The sequence below is a fragment of the Bombina bombina genome, chromosome 4 (assembly GCF_027579735.1).
Source record: "Bombina bombina isolate aBomBom1 chromosome 4, aBomBom1.pri, whole genome shotgun sequence".
Classification (NCBI taxonomy): Eukaryota; Metazoa; Chordata; class Amphibia; order Anura; family Bombinatoridae; genus Bombina; species Bombina bombina.
The window spans coordinates 957,491,366-957,509,697 of record NC_069502.1 but is presented as its reverse complement, the minus strand read 5'-3'; the positions used below and the strand labels follow the sequence as shown (position 1 = coordinate 957,509,697).

Here is an 18,332-nt window from a genome sequence, read left to right as displayed (position 1 = left end):
AACATGAAATTTTAAGCAACTTTCTAATTTACTCCTATTATCAAATTTTCTTCATTCTCTTGGTATCTTTATTTGAAATGCAAGAATGTAAGTTTAGATGCCGGCCCATTTTTGGTGAACAACCTGGGTTGTCCTTGCTTATTGGTGGATAAATTCATCCACCAATAAAAAAGTGCTGTCCAGAGTACTGAAGCCAAAATAAAGCTTAGATGCCTTCTTTTTCAAATAATGATAGCAAGAGAAAGAAGGAAAATTGATAATAGGAGTAAATTAGAAAGTTGCTTAAAATTGCATGCTCTATCTGAATCACAATAGAAAAAAATTGGGTTCAGTGTCCCTTTAAGCTTTGGTATTAGTATCCCACAAGTAATGGATGATCCATGGAATGGATACACTTAACAAGAGAAAACATAATTTATGCTTACCTGATAAATTTATTTCTCTTGTAGTGTATCCAGTCCACGGCCCGCCCTGTCCTTTTCAGGCAGGTCTAAATTTTAATTAAACTAGTCACCACTGCACCCTATGGTTTCTCCTTTCTCGGTTTGTTTCGGTCGAATGACTGGATATGGCAGTGAGGGGAGGAGCTATATAGCAGCTCTGCTGTGGGTGATCCTCTTGCAACTTCCTGTTGGGAAGGAGAATATCCCACAAGTAATGGATGATCCGTGGACTGGATACATTACAAGAGAAATAAATTTATCAGGTAAGCATAAATTATGTTTTCTACCCTGGCTAAGCGTACAACTATACCTATTGAGGACAGTTGTGCTTTCAAAGATCCTATGGATAAAAAATTAGAGGGTATCCTGAAGAAAATAAATTTTTGTTCATTAAGGTTTTCTTCTCCAACCTATAGCGTCCATTGTTCCTGTAACTACTGCAGCGTCCTTTTGGTTAGAGGCTCTGGAAGGGGCTCTTCAGGTTGAGACCCCATTACAGGATATTCTGGATAAAATTAGGGCTCTCATTCTAGCTAATTCTTTCATTACAGATGCCGCTTTTCAACTGGCTAAATTAGCGGCGAAGAATTCAGGTTTTGCCATTTTAGCGCATAGAGCGTTATGGCTTAAGTCCTGGTCTGCTGATGTGTCATCAAAGGCTAAGCTTTTAGCCATCCCTTTCAAGGGTAAGACCCTATTCAGGCCTGAACTGAAAGATCATTTCAGACATCACTGGAGGGAAAGGCCATGCCCTTCCTCAGGGTAAGACGAATAAGATAAGGACCAAACAAAATAATTTTCGTTCCTTTCGAAACTTCAAAGGTGGTCCCTCTTCCCCTGCCGCAAAGCAAGAGCGGAATTTTGCTCAATCCAAGTCAGTCTGGAGACCTAACTAGACTTGGAACAAGGGTAAGCAGGCCAAGAAGCCCGCTGCTGCCACCAAGACAGCATGAAGGGGTAGCCCCCGATCCGGGACCGGATCTAGTAGGGGGCAGACTTTCTCTTCACTCAGGCTTGTGCAAGAGACGTTCAGGACTCCTGGGCTTTAGAAATCGGGAGCCAGGGGGTATCTTCTAGATTTCAAAATTCTCCCCCAAGGGGTAGATTCCATCTTTCTCAATTGTCTGTAAACCAGACAAAAAGAGAGGCGTTCTTACGCTGTGTAGAAGACCTATATACCATGGGAGTGATCTGCCCAGTTCCAAAAACAGAACAGGGGCAAGGGTTCTACTCCATTCTGTGGTTCCCAAAAAAGAGGGAACCTTCAGACCAATTTTAGATATCAAGATCCTAAACAAATTCCTCAGAGTCCCATCCTTCAAGATGTAGATCATTCAGACTATTTTGCCGATGATCCAGGAGGGTCAATATATGACCACCATGTATTTAAAGGATGCGTATCTACACATTCCTATCCACAAAGATCATCACCAGTTCCTCAGGTTTGCCTTTCTGGACTTGAATTACCAGTTTGTGGCTCTTCCCTTCGGGTTGGCCACGGCTCCCAGAATTTTCACAAAGGTGCTAGGGTCCCTTCTGGCGGTTCTGAGGCCGCGGGGCATAGCTGTGGCGCCTTATCTGGACGATATCTTAATCCCGGCGTCGACTTATCAACTAGCCAAGTCTTACACGGACATCGTGTTGGCTTTTCTAAGATCTCACGGGTGGAAGGTGAACGTAAAAAGAGTTCACTTATCCCTCTCACAAGAGTTCCATTACTGGGAACTCTCATAGATTCGGTGGACATGAAAAGTTTTCTGACGGAGGTCAGGAAATCAAAAATTTTACCCATCTGCCGAGCTCTTCATTCCATTCCTCGGCCGTCAGTGGCTCAGTGTATGGAGGTAATTGGCTTACTGGTAGCGGCAATGGACATAGTTCAGTTTGCTCGCTTGCGGCTCAGACAGTGGAATGGGGATTATGCAGATTTCTCTCCTCAGATATATCTGGACCAAGAGACCAGAGACTCTCTTCTTTGGTGGTTGTCACAGGATCATCTGTCCAAGGGAATGTGTTTTCACAGGCCAGCGTGGGTCATAGTGACGATGGACGCCAGCCTATTGGGCTGGAGTGCAGTCTGGAATTCCCTGAAAGCTCAAGGTTTGTGGACTCGGGAGGAGGCTCTCCTCCCGATAAATATTCTAGAACTGAGAGCGATATTCAACACGCTTCAGGCGTGGCCTCAGCGGGCTTCGGCCAGATTCATAAAATTCCAGTCGGACAATATCACGACTGTAGCATATATCAATCATCAAGGGGGAACAAAGAGTTCTCTAGCGATGATAGAGGTTACCAAAATAATTTGATGGGGAGAGACTCACTCTTGCTATCTATCAGCAATCTATATCCCAGGGGTTGAGAACTGGGAAGCAGATTTTCTAAGTCGTCAGACTTTTCATCCGGGGGAGTGGGAACTCCATCCGGAGGTGTTTGCACAATTGATTCAACAATGGGGCACACCAGAATTGGATCTGATAGCGTCTCGTCAGAACGCCAAACTTCCTTGTTACGGGTCCAGGTCAAGGGACCCTCAGGCAGTACTGATAGATGCTCTAGCAGTACCCTGGTCATTAAACCTGGCTTATGTGTTTCCACCATTTCCTCTCCTTCCTCATTTGATTGCCAGAATCAAACAGGAGACGGCTTCGGTGGTTTTGTTGGCACCTGCGTGGCCACGCAGGACTTGGTATGCAGACCTGGTGGACATTTCATCTCTTCCACCATGGACTCTGCCACTGAGACAGGACCTTCTGATTCAAGGTCCGTTCCAGCATCCAAATCTAGTTTCTCTGCGGCTGACTGCTTGGAGATTGAACGCTTGATTTTATCCAAGCAGGGTTTCTCTGAGTCGGTCATAGATACCTTGATTCAGGAAAATTAATCATAAGATATGGCGTAAATATCTTTATTGGTTCGAATCCAAAGTGCACTTATGCTTTTTAATATAATGTATTAAAACTGATTGTATAAGGTTATGGGGTTTACAGACCTGAAAATATGATTTGGATCTTTCACAACATTTTCACTCCTTGTGTCCTTCTTAATATGAGGAGAGTCCACAGCTTCATTCCTTACTTGTGGGAAATACAGAACCTGGCCACTAGAAGGAGGCAAAGACACCCCAGCCAAAGGCTTAAGTACCTCCCCACTTCCCTCATGTCCCAGTCATTCTTTGCCTTTCGTCACAGGAGGATGGCAGAGAAGTGTCAGAAGATTCGGAGTAGTTCCTTATGAAGGGTACCTACCCTTTGAAATGGGACTGGAGTTGTAAGTAGTCTTATCAGCCTCTCTGTGAGAGCATTGGTGAATATTAGAGTCTGGAGATGCAGGGAGAGTCTTTCTGCGAACCCATCCAGACTCTTAACAGCTCCTAAGCAATCAGTGTTGACGAGTTTCACTGCCTGCTTCCATCACTCAAGTCCATGTCAGGATTGATGCTACAAGACTGTCAAACTTGAGAGGCTGTGTTTCTGTTCCATGGCATAGATTCTGGTAAGATCGTTTCATTTATACACACATAACGTAAGAAGACAGGGTCACAGTGTGGCTCCTTTTATCTGTATGGAATCGAGTTAATATCTCATGAGGGGGGATTATTGATCAGTGGGGATCGATCGCATACATTTTTATTTGATTATACCGATTCATGTGTAAGATGTTTTCTGATGCTCATAGGCTTAGGCTGAGGTTGGAACATACAGGTTACTTCAGAGGCGCAACTTTACAAGCTTGGTGCGCTTTTCCTTAGCGGAGGCGGTCCTAGGTTGCGCACCATCTGACCGTGTGTTGTCGTAGCTTCACTTCCTATTCTGACCGTGCTGGTTATCGGAGAGAAGTGGTTTTCTCTGTGTTTGGGTCATAGAAGGTGGTGAGTGTCCCAGCCATTGGGGGTATAAAGGTGCCAATTTTTATATTTATTTAACGTTCGCTACTGTTATATTAGGACATAGCCCATAGCTATGGAGGACACTGACGTTTTAGAGGGTACTCCCTCTATACCTAACACTAATTCCTGTTTTGTATTGTGAGAAGGCCAATATATTCCCACCCTCTCAATTATGTTCCTCATGCCTAGAAAAAGTGATTATGTAAAAAAAAAGGTTAACATGTTTGATACCACTGAGCCTTCCACCTCTGAGGGGTCCCCCTCCCGTGAGGAGCGCACCCTGCTTTCATCTCTTAATACACATGCAGTTTCAGCAATCCTCCGCTAAGACAGAGCAACCTAGGACTTGGAAGCCGGCTCAGTCCTGGAATAAGTCCAAGCAGAGCAAGAAGCCCGCTAAGACTAAATCAGCATGAAGGGGTCGCCCCCGATCCATCTATGGATCAGGTAGGGGCAGACTTTTGCTCTTCTCAGAAGCTTGGTTCAGGGATGTGCAGGATCCTTGGGTCCTGGAGGTCATTGCTCAGGGTTACAGAATTGGGTTAAAGTCTCTTTCGCCCAAGGGCAGATTCCTCCTCTCAGATCTGTCATCAAAACCAGAAAAGAGGGAGGCCTTTCTGGGGTGCATCAGGGATCTGTCTGCCTTAGGAGTCATTGTCCTGGTTTCCATAGAGGAACAAGTCCTGTGATACTACTCAAACCTTTTTGTGGTTCCAAAAAAAGGAGGGAACTTTCCATCCGATTCTGGACCTAAAGTGCTTAAACAAGTTTCTGAATGTCCCGTCGTTCAAGATGGAGACGATAAGGTCTATCCTTCCCTTAGTCCAAAAGGGACAGTAAATGACCACTATAGATCTAAAGGATGCTTACCTTCATGTCCCAATCCACAGGGAATACTTTCAGTTCCTAAGGTTTGCCTTCCTGGACCAGCACTTCCAGTTTGTTGCTCTTCCCTTTGGCCTAGCTTCTGCCCCAAAGATTTTCACGAAGGTTCTGGGGGCTCTCTTGGCCATGGCCAGAACCCAGGGCATTGCAGTAGCACCTTTACTTGGACGATATTCTGGTACAAGCACCATCCTTTCGTCTAGTGGAAGTACATTCGGAATCTCTTCTCTCTCTCTTCTTCGATCCTATGAATGGATGATAAACTTAAAAAAAGAGTTCTTATTCCAAGCACCAGGGTAGAATTCCTGGGCACTATAATAGACTCGCTAGTCATGAGGATATTTCCCTCAGACCAGAGATGCTGCAAGCTGGCTTCAGCATGTCTTTCCCCCCCAGACCTCCTCAAGGCCCTCTGTGGCGTAGTGTATGGAGGTGATTGGTCTCATGGTGTCCAGCATGGACATAATTCCCTTTGCCAGGTTCCACCACTACAACTGTGCATGCTGAGACAGTGGAACGGCAATCATTCGGATCTGTCTCAACAGATTTCTCTGGACAGCCAGTCGAGAATTGCTCTCTTGGTGGCTCTGTCCAAATCTCCTGTCCAGAAAGACATCTTTTTTTTAAGACCATCCTGGGAGATTGTGACTACAGATGCGAGTCTCAGGATGGGAAACTGTTTGGGGAGCCAAGAAGGCTCAGGGCCTTTGGTCTCTGGAGGAGAGCTCTCTTCCGATCAACATTCTGGAACTTCGAGCAATCTTCAATGCTCTGAAGGCTTGACCCTGTCTGGGTTTGTCCCAGTTTATCAGATTCCAATCAGACAATATCACCTTGGTGGCTTACATCAACCACCAGGGAGGAACGAGGAGCTTCCTAGCAATGAGGGAGGTATCTCGGATTCTGTAGTGGGTGGAGGCCCACAACTGTTCACTGTCAGCGATCTACATTACGGGTGTGGACAACTGTAAAGCTGATTTTCTCAGCAGACAATCCTTTCATCCAGGGGAATGGTCTCTCCATCCCGAGGTGTTTGCAGAGTTATGCAACAGGTGGCGTCCTGTCTCAATACCAAGCTACCCAGGTATGGGTCGAGATCCTCAGGCAGAGCTAATAGATGCATTAGTGGTGCCTTGGAGGTTCAGTCTAATATACCTTTTTCTGCCATTACCTCTCCTTCCTCGAGTAGTGGCCCGCATCGAGCAGGATCGGGCATCAGTGATAATAATTGCCCCATCGTGGCCTCGAAGGATGTGGCTTGCGGGTCTAGTGGGGATGTTGTCATCTCCTCCATGGAAATTACCTTGTCGCAGGGATCTGCTGGAGCAAGGTCCCTTTGTTCATCAAAATCTAGATTTTCTGAGGACTGACTGCATGGAGATTGAACGCTTAGTCCTAGCCAAAATAGTTTTTTCTCGGAGAGAGTTATTAATACTCCCATTCAAGCTCGTAAGCCGGTTACTCGTAGCATCTATCATAAGGTGTAGAGAACTTATTCTAATGTGGACGTGGATTCCCCTGGCATAAAGTCAGGGCTTCCAGGATTCTTTCTTTTCTCCAGGATGGTCTGGAAAAGGGCCTTTCTGCTAGCTCTCTTAAGGAACAGATTTCGGCCCTATCTGTTTTACTGCACAAGAGGCTCGCTGAGCTTTCAGATGTTTAGTCTTTTGTTCAGGCTCTGGCTATAATCAGGCCTGTATTTAGATCTAGCGCTCCTCCTTGGAGTTTAAATCTTGTTTTTAAAGTTTTGCAGAAGGCTCAGTTTGAGCCTATGCATGTAGTTGACATTAAATTACTGTCTTAGAAGGCTCTTTTTCTACTGGCCATTGCTTTGGCGTGCAGAGTCTCCGAAATTGCTTCCTTGCAATGTGAGCCTCCTTACCTAGTATTTCATGCTGATAAGGCTGTTCTTCGTACTTGGTTAGGTTTTCTCCCTATGGTTGTTTCAGTTCGCAACATCAATCAGGAGATTGTGGTTCCTTCCTTGTTTCCTAATCCTCCTTCGAAGGAACGGTTACTTCATAATTTGGATGTGGTTTGGGCCTTGAAGTTCTATCTTCAGGCTAAGGAGTTTAGACAGACTTCTTTGTTTGTTGTCTTTTCTGGGAAGAGTAGGGTGCAGAAGGCCTCGTCCACTTTCTTATTTTTTAGGTTGAGGAGCATTATTCGCTTAGCTTATGAGACAGCAGGTCATATGCCTCCTCAGAGGGTTTACGGCTCATTCAACTAGAGCAGTGGCTTCCTCTTGGGCATTTAAGAATGAGGTCTCTATGGAAAAGATTTGTAAGCAGCTTTTGGGAGAAGGGTTTTCCAGGCTGTGGTGTCCTCAGAATAGGGTCTGCCTTATTTTTACCCTTCCGTTCATTCAGTGTCCTCTGGAGTTTGGGTATATGTTTCCCACACGTAAAGAATGAAGCTGTGGACTCCTCGTATTAAGAAGGAAAACATAAATCATGCTTACCAGATAATTTCCTATCTTTCTGTATGAGGAGAGTCCACGGCCCCCGCCCGTTTTCTCAGAAGTTCGGACCCAAGTTTTGTTTTGCTCTTCTGGCACCATTTATACCCTCATAGTTCTACTTTTCCTTGTTCCCTTGGCAGAATAACTGGGATATGAGGGAAGTTGAGGCAGTATTTTAAGCCTTTGGCTAGGGGGTCTTTGCCTCCTCCTGGTGGCCAGGCTCTGTATTTCCCACAAGTTAGGAATGAAGCCGTGGACTCTCCTCATACAGAAGGAAAGGAAATTATCTGGTAAGCATAATTTATGTTTTCACTGCAGTACCATGTTTAAAGGGACATAAAACCCCAAAATGTTCTTTCCTGATTTAGATGGAAAATACAGTTTTGAACAACTTTACAATTTACTTCTATTATCACATTTTCTTTGTTTTCTTTTTATCCTTGGTTGAAAAGCAGGAAGGTAAGCTCAGGAGTGTGCACATGTATGCAGCTTTCTATGGCAGCAGTGTTGCTGTTATAAATTAGGAAGAGTAGTAGATGGCAGCACTATTTCCTGTCATGCTGTGCTCCAGACATGTGCACACTACCTATCTAGATATCTCTTCAACAAATAATTAAATAACACTGCAAATTTGATAATAGAAGTAGATTGGAAACATTTTAAAAAAATTACATTCTCTATCTTAATCTTTATTTAATTACAATGCTTGACTTTTCTTCTTAGTTACTGCTTTAATGGAGGGTCCTCATGGGTACATATCTGCTTCAGAATGGCCACTGATGATTGTAAGTATAGAGACTGATTCTACAATGTTTTACTTTGTGTATTTTTTTCACCTTCACCTATCACTTTATTAGTAAATAGCATAAAAAAAAGAAATCAGACACTGTCTACATTGTTTTTTCGTGTTTTTTTTTTTTTTTTTTGCTATCAAATAACATGACAATAAAAGAATATCTGCTGGTTAAAATACTTCAATAAAAGAATATCAGCTGATTAAAATACTTAAAATATTTATCTTAATAAATAAATTATCTTAATAAATATCCCACCTGTAAGTCACAATATTCTCTGCTTCTATCTTTGGTTTGTTTTTCAAAATGCAAATAGTCTATTTCAAACAACAAATATTATCTTTCTGATTTATAGTACTATAGTATCTTTTTGTGAGGGTACTATGCATACAAAAATATTAAAAATTATATAGAACTACCTTTAGATTGCATTTATAAGCTTTATTATTACATGTAAATTTTGATCCAAAAGTTTTCCAGTGCCAAACAGTTTGGATAAAGGGTCTAAACACACACACACACACATACTGTATGTGTGTGTATATGTATGTATGTATGTGTGTGTGTGTATATGTGTATATATATATATATTGAAAATAATTCACACAAACTCTGTAATTGGTACATTGTCTAATATTCATATTACAACAGCTTCCTGAATGTTTAAGCTTTTTATTATAGTTTTCAAGGAATCATGAGTACGAATTTTAGAATGCAGCCTACAATGATATCCCTCTAGTGAGATGGTGGCAGAATAGAGAATTCACCTGTTACGTTTTACTTGGCTGGAACGTAGTTAACCTTTTGTCTCTTCTTCTGCAGTTTTACATGGTGATGTGCATAATATATATACTGTTTGGGCTGCTATGGCTATATTGGTCTGCCTATTATTGGAAGGATTTATTAAGGATACAGTTTTGGATTGCTGCTGTCATTTTCCTTGGAATGTTGGAAAAAGCTGTTTTCTATTCTGAATATCAAAATGTGAACAGTACCGGAATGGCCTGTAAGTTATCATTGTGTTGAGTGTGTATGTGAAGGGCCATAATAGTTGAAAAATGACATTCTGTAATCAACTCTGTGTTTACCCCCCTCGCAAAAGAGTTAAACACACAGTAGAAGTACCGATTGGGACCAGCAGCGCTAGTTGCTTATCAGAGTCCTGCGACTGATGCTGCTGATTGGATCAGTGACAAATTCCGCTCAGGATCTGCGGATCCAATACACTGCGGGTCCTGAGCGGCGCTTTTACTGTGTTTAACTCCTTTGTGGGGGTTAAACACACAGATAAGCAGGGTTTATAGTCTTTAAAATTACATTCCCTAATGGGTTACAGCATCTAACAGAATAGGGTGTGTCTTTTTTTATTTTTTTATTATTATGTCCCTTTAATACTGTAATTGTGCACAGTATAGTTATGTTTACGCACATCCTTTTATCTTTTTTAGCTTATGGCCTTCTTATATTTGCTGAGTTGGTTTCAGCTGTAAAAAGAACCTTGGCAAGGCTGCTTGTGACGATTGTTAGCCTTGGATATGGCATAATAAAGTAAGTACTTTTTAAATGTTTGCATTAAACTGTACAATAAATACTGAAGCACTTACAATGCTTTGTATTTTTTCTCACAACTATTGTTGCCAACATTCATTTTGTTTTTATTATTCCTGATCAAAGCATTGTGCTATATGTTTATTTACAAATATATTTTCTTTATATTTCAAACATACATTAAAAATGTTGTGAAGTCGCCTATTTAACCCTTTGGCCACCCTAGATGACTAGCCCATTTTGAAATTTAGTGATTTTCCTAAATAATGTACTTTGTAACTTTTGCATTTGTTCACCTTGTATTCTCATCCTTTTCTCTCTGTTTTGTTTGTCAGACCTCGTTTAGGAGCAGTTATGCATCGTGTGGTTGGAATTGGTGTTCTTTACCTTGTGTTTGCCACAGTTGAAGGAGTTATGAGAATTGTTGGGGTAAAGTATATGCTTAGTCAAACTCCTTTGTGTATAGGTGAATATATCTTTAGTTTTCTTAGACTATCCAATGAAGATTTGCCTATTTTAAAGAAGTCTGGGCAAAATACCAAAGCCATGAAACACTACCTTTTGAGAGAAGTTTAAATCTCCTCTCCTTCTGCCTCCTTCATTTATTTTTTTTAAACTATTTTGCAGAACCAACCGAACAGACATTTAAACTTTGCCATCCTGGTTTGTTACCCCAGTTTTCCTTCAGACAGTTTTCAATAAGAGAGATGTAGCATCCCTTGTATTATCTCAGGCAAGACCGTCACTTAATAAGACTGGTCCCTTTAACCCTCCTAAAAGTTTAGAAACAAGAGAATTTAACCACTCTAATTGCGTCACCCGTGACCTTAAAGAATGTAAAAGAGGAATTAGATGAGTATAATGGCAATGGAGGAAAGCCAAGACTCATACGAGGTCCATGTTCATTTCAGAAAGGATTGAAAGACTATGGTTCACCTAAGGAATTACTTAAGATTGTAAGAGAGCTCACAAAGCCTAATTGTTTAGACACCTCCATAAATGTATCTGTAGGACAATGTTAAGAGCATTTAACAGACAAGATTGCTGTTAATTACCCTCATCTCTCTAAAAAAAAAAATAGCTATATGTCTTTCCATGAATAAAAACAAGCAGTCCTTCAGCGTTCCCTCATTATATGACCTAATCACAGTGATAACCAAAATTTATCCTACTGCACATTTGTTCCCTGCCCAGCTGTTCTACACAATCCTTGTAAGTCTCTTGTTCGCACTACACACTTAATTTTTAGTGCTTCTAAAAATAAGTAACTAGTAAGCTGCTGCTCAAGAAACCCAACATAGACCCAGAAGATCCTGCAGGTTTTAGACCTATAACCAACTTTTTATACCTAGGCATGGCACAGAAAACCTCACTGTTAAAGGTTTAGGGTGACAGCAGACGTACCCTAGTGAGGGATAGTACTTTTAGAACTATTGGCGTCCTTCGACACTTTAAAACCCTCCAATATTATCCAAAGAGTAAATGAAGTTGATAGGCTTTATGACTCTGTAGTTAGATATATATTACACTGACATACCAAACTCAAGCAGTTAGTATGGGCAACATAGAAGTTGATATTAGGGGCCTGACTATCAAAAGTTTGCCATGTAAAAAAAACAGGTGCAGCCTCGCAGGGACACTCGGTGCAATTACCAAAGAAAATGGGCTGTCCCTGCAAGTGGCAAGCTGTCTTCCCATAAAAAAAACATAATTTATGCTTACCTGATAAATTCCTTTCTTCTGTAGTGTGATCAGTCCACGGGTCATCATTACTTCTGGGATATTAACTGCTCCCCTACAGGAAGTGCAAGAGGATTCACCCAGCAGAGCTGCATATAGCTCCTCCCCTCTACGTCACTCCCAGTCATTCGACCAAGGACCAACGAGAAAGGAAAAGCCAAGGGTGAAGTGGTGACTGGAGTATAAATTAAAAAATATTTACCTGCCTTAAAAACCGGGCGGGCCGTGGACTGATCACACTACAGAAGAAAGGAATTTATCAGGTAAGCATAAATTATGTTTTCTTCTGTTAAGTGTGATCAGTCCACGGGTCATCATTACTTCTGGGATACCAATACCAAAGCAAAAGTACACGGATGACGGGAGGGATAGGCAGACTCTTTATACAGAAGGAACCACTGCCTGAAGAACCTTTCTCCCAAAAATAGCCTCCGATGAAGCAAAGGTGTCAAATTTGTAAAATTTGGAAAAAGTATGAAGCGAAGACCAAGTTGCAGCCTTGCAAATCTGTTCAACAGAGGCCTCATTCTTGAAGGCCCAAGTGGAAGCCACAGCTCTAGTAGAATGAGCTGTAATTCTTTCAGGGGGCTGCTGTCCAGCAGTCTCATAAGCTAAACGAATTATGCTACGAAGCCAAAAAGAAAGAGAGGTAGCGGAAGCTTTTTGACCTCTCCTCTGCCCAGAGTAAATGACAAACAGAGAAGACGTTTGTCGGAATTCCTTAGTTGCCTGCAAGTAAAATTTTAGAGCCCGGACTACATCCAGGTTGTGCAGTAGACGTTCCTTCTTTGAAGAAGGATTTGGGCATAAAGAAGGAACAACAATCTCTTGATTGATATTCCTGTTAGTAACTACCTTAGGTAAGAACCCAGGTTTAGTACGCAGGACTACCTTATCCGAATGAAAAATCAAATAAGGAGAATCACAATGTAAGGCTGATAATTCAGAGACTCTTCGAGCCGAGGAAATAGCCATTAAAAATAGAACTTTCCAAGATAACAACTTTATATCAATGGAATGAAGGGGTTCAAACGGAACGCCCTGTAAAACATTAAGAACAAGGTTTAAACTCCATGGTGGAGCAACAGTTTTAAACACAGGCTTAATCCTGGCCAAAGCCTGACAAAAAGCCTGGACGTCAGGAACTTCTGACAGACGTTTGTGTAACAGAATGGACAGAGCTGAGATCTGTCCCTTTAATGAACTAGCAGAAAAACCCTTTTCTAAACCTTCTTGTAGAAAAGACAATATCCTAGGAATCCTAACCTTACTCCAAGAGTAACCTTTGGATTCACACCAATGTAGGTATTTACGCCATATCTTATGGTAAATCTTTCTGGTAACAGGTTTCCTAGTCTGTATTAAGGTACTAATAACTGACTCAGAAAACCCACGTCTTGATAAAATTAAGCGTTCAATTTCCAAGCAGTCAGCTTCAGAGAAGTTAGATTTTGATGTTTGAAGGGACCCTGTATCAGAAGGTCCTGTTTCAGAGGTAGAGACCAAGGCGGACAGGATGACATGTCCACCAGGTCTGCATACCAAGTCCTGCGTGGCCACGCAGGTGCTATTAGAATCACTGATGCTCTCTCTTGTTTGATTCTGGCTATCAATCGAGGAAGCAACGGGAAGGGTGGAAACACGTAAGCCATCCTGAAGTCCCAAGGTGCTGTCAGAGCATCTATCAGGACTGCTCCTGGATCCCTGGATCTGGACCCGTAACGAGGAAGCTTGGCGTTCTGTCGAGACGCCATGAGATCTATCTCTGGTTTGCCCCAACGTCGAAGTATTTGGGCAAAGACCTCCGGATGAAGTTCCCACTCCCCCGGATGAAAAGTCTGACGACTTAAGAAATCCGCCTCCCAGTTCTCCACTCCCGGGATGTGGATTGCTGACAGGTGGCAAGAGTGAGACTCTGCCCAGCGAATTATCTTTGATACTTCCATCATAGCTAGGGAGCTTCTTGTCCCTCCCTGATGGTTGATGTAAGCTACAGTCGTGATGTTGTCCGACTGAAACCTGATGAACCCCCGAGTTGTCAACTGGGGCCAAGCCAGGAGGGCATTGAGAACTGCTCTCAGTTCCAGAATGTTTATTGGCAGGAGACTCTCCTCCTGACTCCATAGTCCCTGAGCCTTCAGGGAATTCCAGACGGCACCCCAACCTAGAAGGCTGGCGTCTGTTGTTACAATTGTCCAGTCTGGTCTGCTGAATGGCATCCCCCTGGACAGGTGTGGCCGAGAAAACCACCATAGAAGAGAATTTCTGGTCTCTTGATCCAGATTCAGAGAAGGGGATAAGTCTGAGTAATCCCCATTCCACTGACCTAGCATGCACAGTTGCAGTGGTCTGAGGTGTAAGCGTGCAAAGGGTACTATGTCCATTGCCGCTACCATTAAGCCGATTACCTCCATACATTGAGCCACTGACGGGTGTTGAATGGAATGAAGAGTGCGGCAAGCACTTTGAAGTCTTGATAGCCTGTCCTCTGTCAGGTAAATCTTCATTTCTACAGAATCTATAAGAGTCCCCAGGAAGGGAACTCTTGTGAGTGGAACGAGTGAACTTTTCTTTTCGTTCACCTTCCATCCATGTGACCTTAGAAATGCCAGCACTAACTCTGTATGAGATTTGGCAGTTTGAAAGCTTGAAGCTTGTATCAGAATGTCGTCTAGGTATGGAGCTACCGAGATTCCCCGCGGTCTTAGTACCGCCAGAAGAGCACCCAGAACCTTTGTGAAGATTCTTGGCGCTGTAGCCAATCCGAATGGAAGAGCCACAAACTGGTAATGCCTGTCTAGGAAGGCAAACCTTAGGTACCGGTAATGATCTTTGTGAATCGGTATCCCTCCCCCACACACACAGCAGTGAGGGAGAACAGAAACTGACAGAAAAAACAGATTTAAGCAACTGCCAAGTGGAAAAATGGTGCCCAAACATTTATTCACTCAGTACCTCAGCAAATGAAAACGATTTTACATTCCAGCAAAAACGTTAAACATAATCTCTAGTTATTAAACAGCTTTATGTCTTTCTTACAGTGTAATTCTAGTGAAGTACCATTCTCCCAGAATACTGAAGTGTAAAGTATACATACATGACATTATATCGGTATGGCAGGATTTTCTCATCAATTCCATTGTCAGAAAATAAAAACTGCTACATACCTCTATGCAGATTCATCTGCCCGCTGTCCCCTGATCTGAAGTTTACCTCACTCCTCAGATGGCCGAGAACAGCAATATGATCTTAACTACTCCGGCTAAAATCATAGCAAAACTCTGGTAGATTCTTCCTCAAACTCTGCCAGAGAGGTAATAACACACTCCGGTGCTATTTTAAAATAACAAACTTTTGATTGAAGATATAAAACTAAGTATAATCACCATAGTCCTCTCACACGACCTATCTAGTTGCTGGGTGCAAGAGAATGACTGGGAGTGACGTAGAGGGGAGGAGCTATATGCAGCTCTGCTGGGTGAATCCTCTTGCACTTCCTGTAGGGGAGCAGTTAATATCCCAGAAGTAATGATGACCCGTGGACTGATCACACTTAACAGAAGAAAATGAGAGCTCTCTATTGAAAGTTCTAAATGGAGGATGAAGCACACAGGGAGAAACTGGAGTATGTTTAAACTTGAATTTTACACCTAATACAAAATATTCTGTTTTCAGTGCACTGTACCCTAAATTTGCTGTTATTTTTGTATGCATAGGTTTTTCTTTCAGAGTAAATCGTGTTTTGAGTACTTTACTAGAAGTTCGCCACCTTTTAACTGGCAAGAAGAAACTGTAAGAACTGTTGGGCAAAAATGTTTACATAATTACGCTGGGATTTGAGACTGTTTCATACACGCCCATATTCAGCCCATTTTACAAAAAACGGCTATTAGCTTTGTATTTAATAGTACAATTTTCTATGTATTTTTTGCACATCTAGTGTACAATGTACACTTTGCATATGTAATAAGTTTTATTCATATGAAATATTATTTAACCAGAAGAGAAGACACATATGTATATGTGTCAAAAAAGACAGGGAATACAGCACTCTTTTAGCACATTTATTAACTGTACTTCAGATCTGATGACCCATCTCAGGTAATTCTGTGTTGCAGTTTTAAGAATGGCATTAGGCGCACTCAGGTACGTTAAACTTTTAATGTACCATCGATACATCAGAAAAAAATCTATTCTACAAAGTGACCGGTCACAGTGATAGTTAACGCTAAGTGAGTAAACTGTTGTAATAACAAACATCTAATGGAAATGCCTAGTGAACAGCTTAAACCCATCTGTGCGCCTAGATCCCCCAGTTAAACCAAAGTGCTAAAACTAGGACAGATATAGGTAGGGTTAGCAAGCTAGGACACAATTAGGCAGAGATTACAGACATCATACAGCGGACACAGTAAAAAGCATCATAATAGGAGGGGGAAATAGAACTGGGAACACTACACCCCTACTTGCCCTAGGACCCCCTTGTAATACCCAAGGGAGCTATACCTGGAAAGTATGTACCTGGGGATCTAAGTGTCTCAGTATTCATTCCCTGCACAGATAATAAATACAGAGAAATACATTTCCTAATATGGTAAACTTAATGTAAAGCGTCCCCTTGTGTTGTAGAGGTGCTTAACAAGCATAATAGCACTCAATAGCTATAGCTTAAAGGTGTGCATTAATCCATACAGTACTCCACGCTATAAGTCAGTTACTTATGTGATCCGATGGATGATTAGTGGCTTGTTATCCTCCTCTGTAAGGCAACGGTGCAAGCAGTTTGTGTATGCTAATATTACCGTACTTCATGCTCCAGCAGGGGAAACCGTGTTGATCCACACCTCATCGATGCAGCAGATGTTGTATCCAAGTATTGTACCAAGTATCCGCAGGAAGTCTGCAATTAGAAACTTTGTATAACAAGCTCCGTAGTAAACTTGGCGTTCTAGAGCTTCATTGCAATCTCACTCAGAGAGAACAGTCACGTGGCGCGGACGACTAATGTCAATGTTAGACGCAGTGTGGGAGCACGGAGGAGCACATTCACTGACGGTGATAATCTGAAAAGCCGTAGGGGAAAATATCTTTCACAGCGATGTTGTGACTGCCCTAGTTTCTTTTGTGACAGAGCTTATAAAATCGCACAATCAGCTTCCTTTCCACACAGAACTCAGCACTGCCCGATAATGCCCCGGTATCTCTGGGGATCGTTTGCCCCCTCAGTGCTCCCACACTGCGTCTAACGCTTCAGCATGTCCCGATGGGGAACACAAACATACTTGGGTGTCAAAGTGGACACAATAGCCTCACAAACATCATGAACAACTGTAAAAATAGTGGATTGTGAAAAACCAAAAATGCTCTCAATAGTGTGATAATCACAAACGGAGCCTAGCCTCCAGAGTGTAATAGCAAGCCTCACTTCTACAGGAATACCCCTATTTATATTAGTGTTGATTCTCTGGAAACATGGACGTAGTTGGTCACAAAGGTAATAAAATGTTGACTTTGTTATATGGAAACTTTCTGTCCAGTCAAAGTTAGAGAAAGCTTTCTCAATAACTGTTTCCCATATAGCTGAGGAGTGTATCTTGTTCCATATCCTACAGTATTGGCTCTCCCCCTCCTTGATGTGTCCATAGGCTTCAGAAACGTTCAAACCAGCCATCAGCCGAGCTACACATAACACGGCAAACTGCAGTCTCTCCTGTGTTCTAGTACGATGGAAAGGAAGCATCCTCCTTCTTCTCTCAAGCTCTCTGAGGCGCCGCTCCTTTTTCAAACGGATATAATAGTAATTGCAGAGAGCTACAATCCCTGTACAGAGTGCACTGAGAGACTCTGGGTTCTCTCCTGCAACACTCTCATTAGCTTCATGTCTTCTGTGATTTTCATTGGACATAGTTCAGAAGCTTATTGGCCACCATGCCCACCGGCAAGTGAATGCTCTACATATCTGTTCAGTGCTAGTAATCACTCGGCTAATATGCCGGATAGTCATACACAATTATAGGGCACAGACCCACATCACATCGCCGCCTGCCCGGCACTCACTGCCTCTCATTCTCTGTAACACACAGCACACAGCATGGATGAGAGGCAGTGAGTGCCGGATATGAACAGCTAGAGAGCTGAAATTGCCATATGCGTGTCTCACTGAATGAAGGGAGACACAGGAGCGCGCAGGGACGAGAGGAAAGGAAAGGATCCTGTACTAGTGAGAGCTTTTGGGAGACGTCAGAGAATGAGGGGTCAGGTGGCCATTTCAAAACGGCCAGATGAGATCTAGTAAGTGTATTTTCTGCCAAAGTTTATTTAGGTGAAAATTGGACTACAGTAAAGCTGTAAAGATCGTTAATTAACTAATCTAAATAAGTTACAGTAATTTTTGGGTTGACTGTCCCTTTAAGTGCTCCGGTTTACTCCACCCTTTGTTTCAGGTGAACATTAATTAATTGGTTCGTAAGATTTTACTCATGGTATGTATTACAATTTCTTTTTGTCACATTTGCATATTGATAAATTGAATCGGCAACGCTTAAGCAAACTTTAATACTTAAAATAATCATTAC

General features: G+C 42.3%; 1 protein-coding gene across 1 annotated transcript in view; it reads left to right on the top strand.

Annotated features, from left to right (window-relative positions):
* The window catches only part of TMEM87B (transmembrane protein 87B), a 287,374-nt gene that overhangs the window by 211,912 nt on the left and 57,130 nt on the right, over positions 1 to 18,332 (top strand). The window contains exons 9-12 of the mRNA XM_053711969.1: positions 8,399 to 8,460; positions 9,292 to 9,475; positions 9,918 to 10,017; positions 10,353 to 10,446. Coding sequence (XP_053567944.1) covers positions 8,399 to 8,460; positions 9,292 to 9,475; positions 9,918 to 10,017; positions 10,353 to 10,446 — 440 coding nt within the window. The remainder of the gene's footprint in view (positions 1 to 8,398; positions 8,461 to 9,291; positions 9,476 to 9,917; positions 10,018 to 10,352; positions 10,447 to 18,332) is intronic.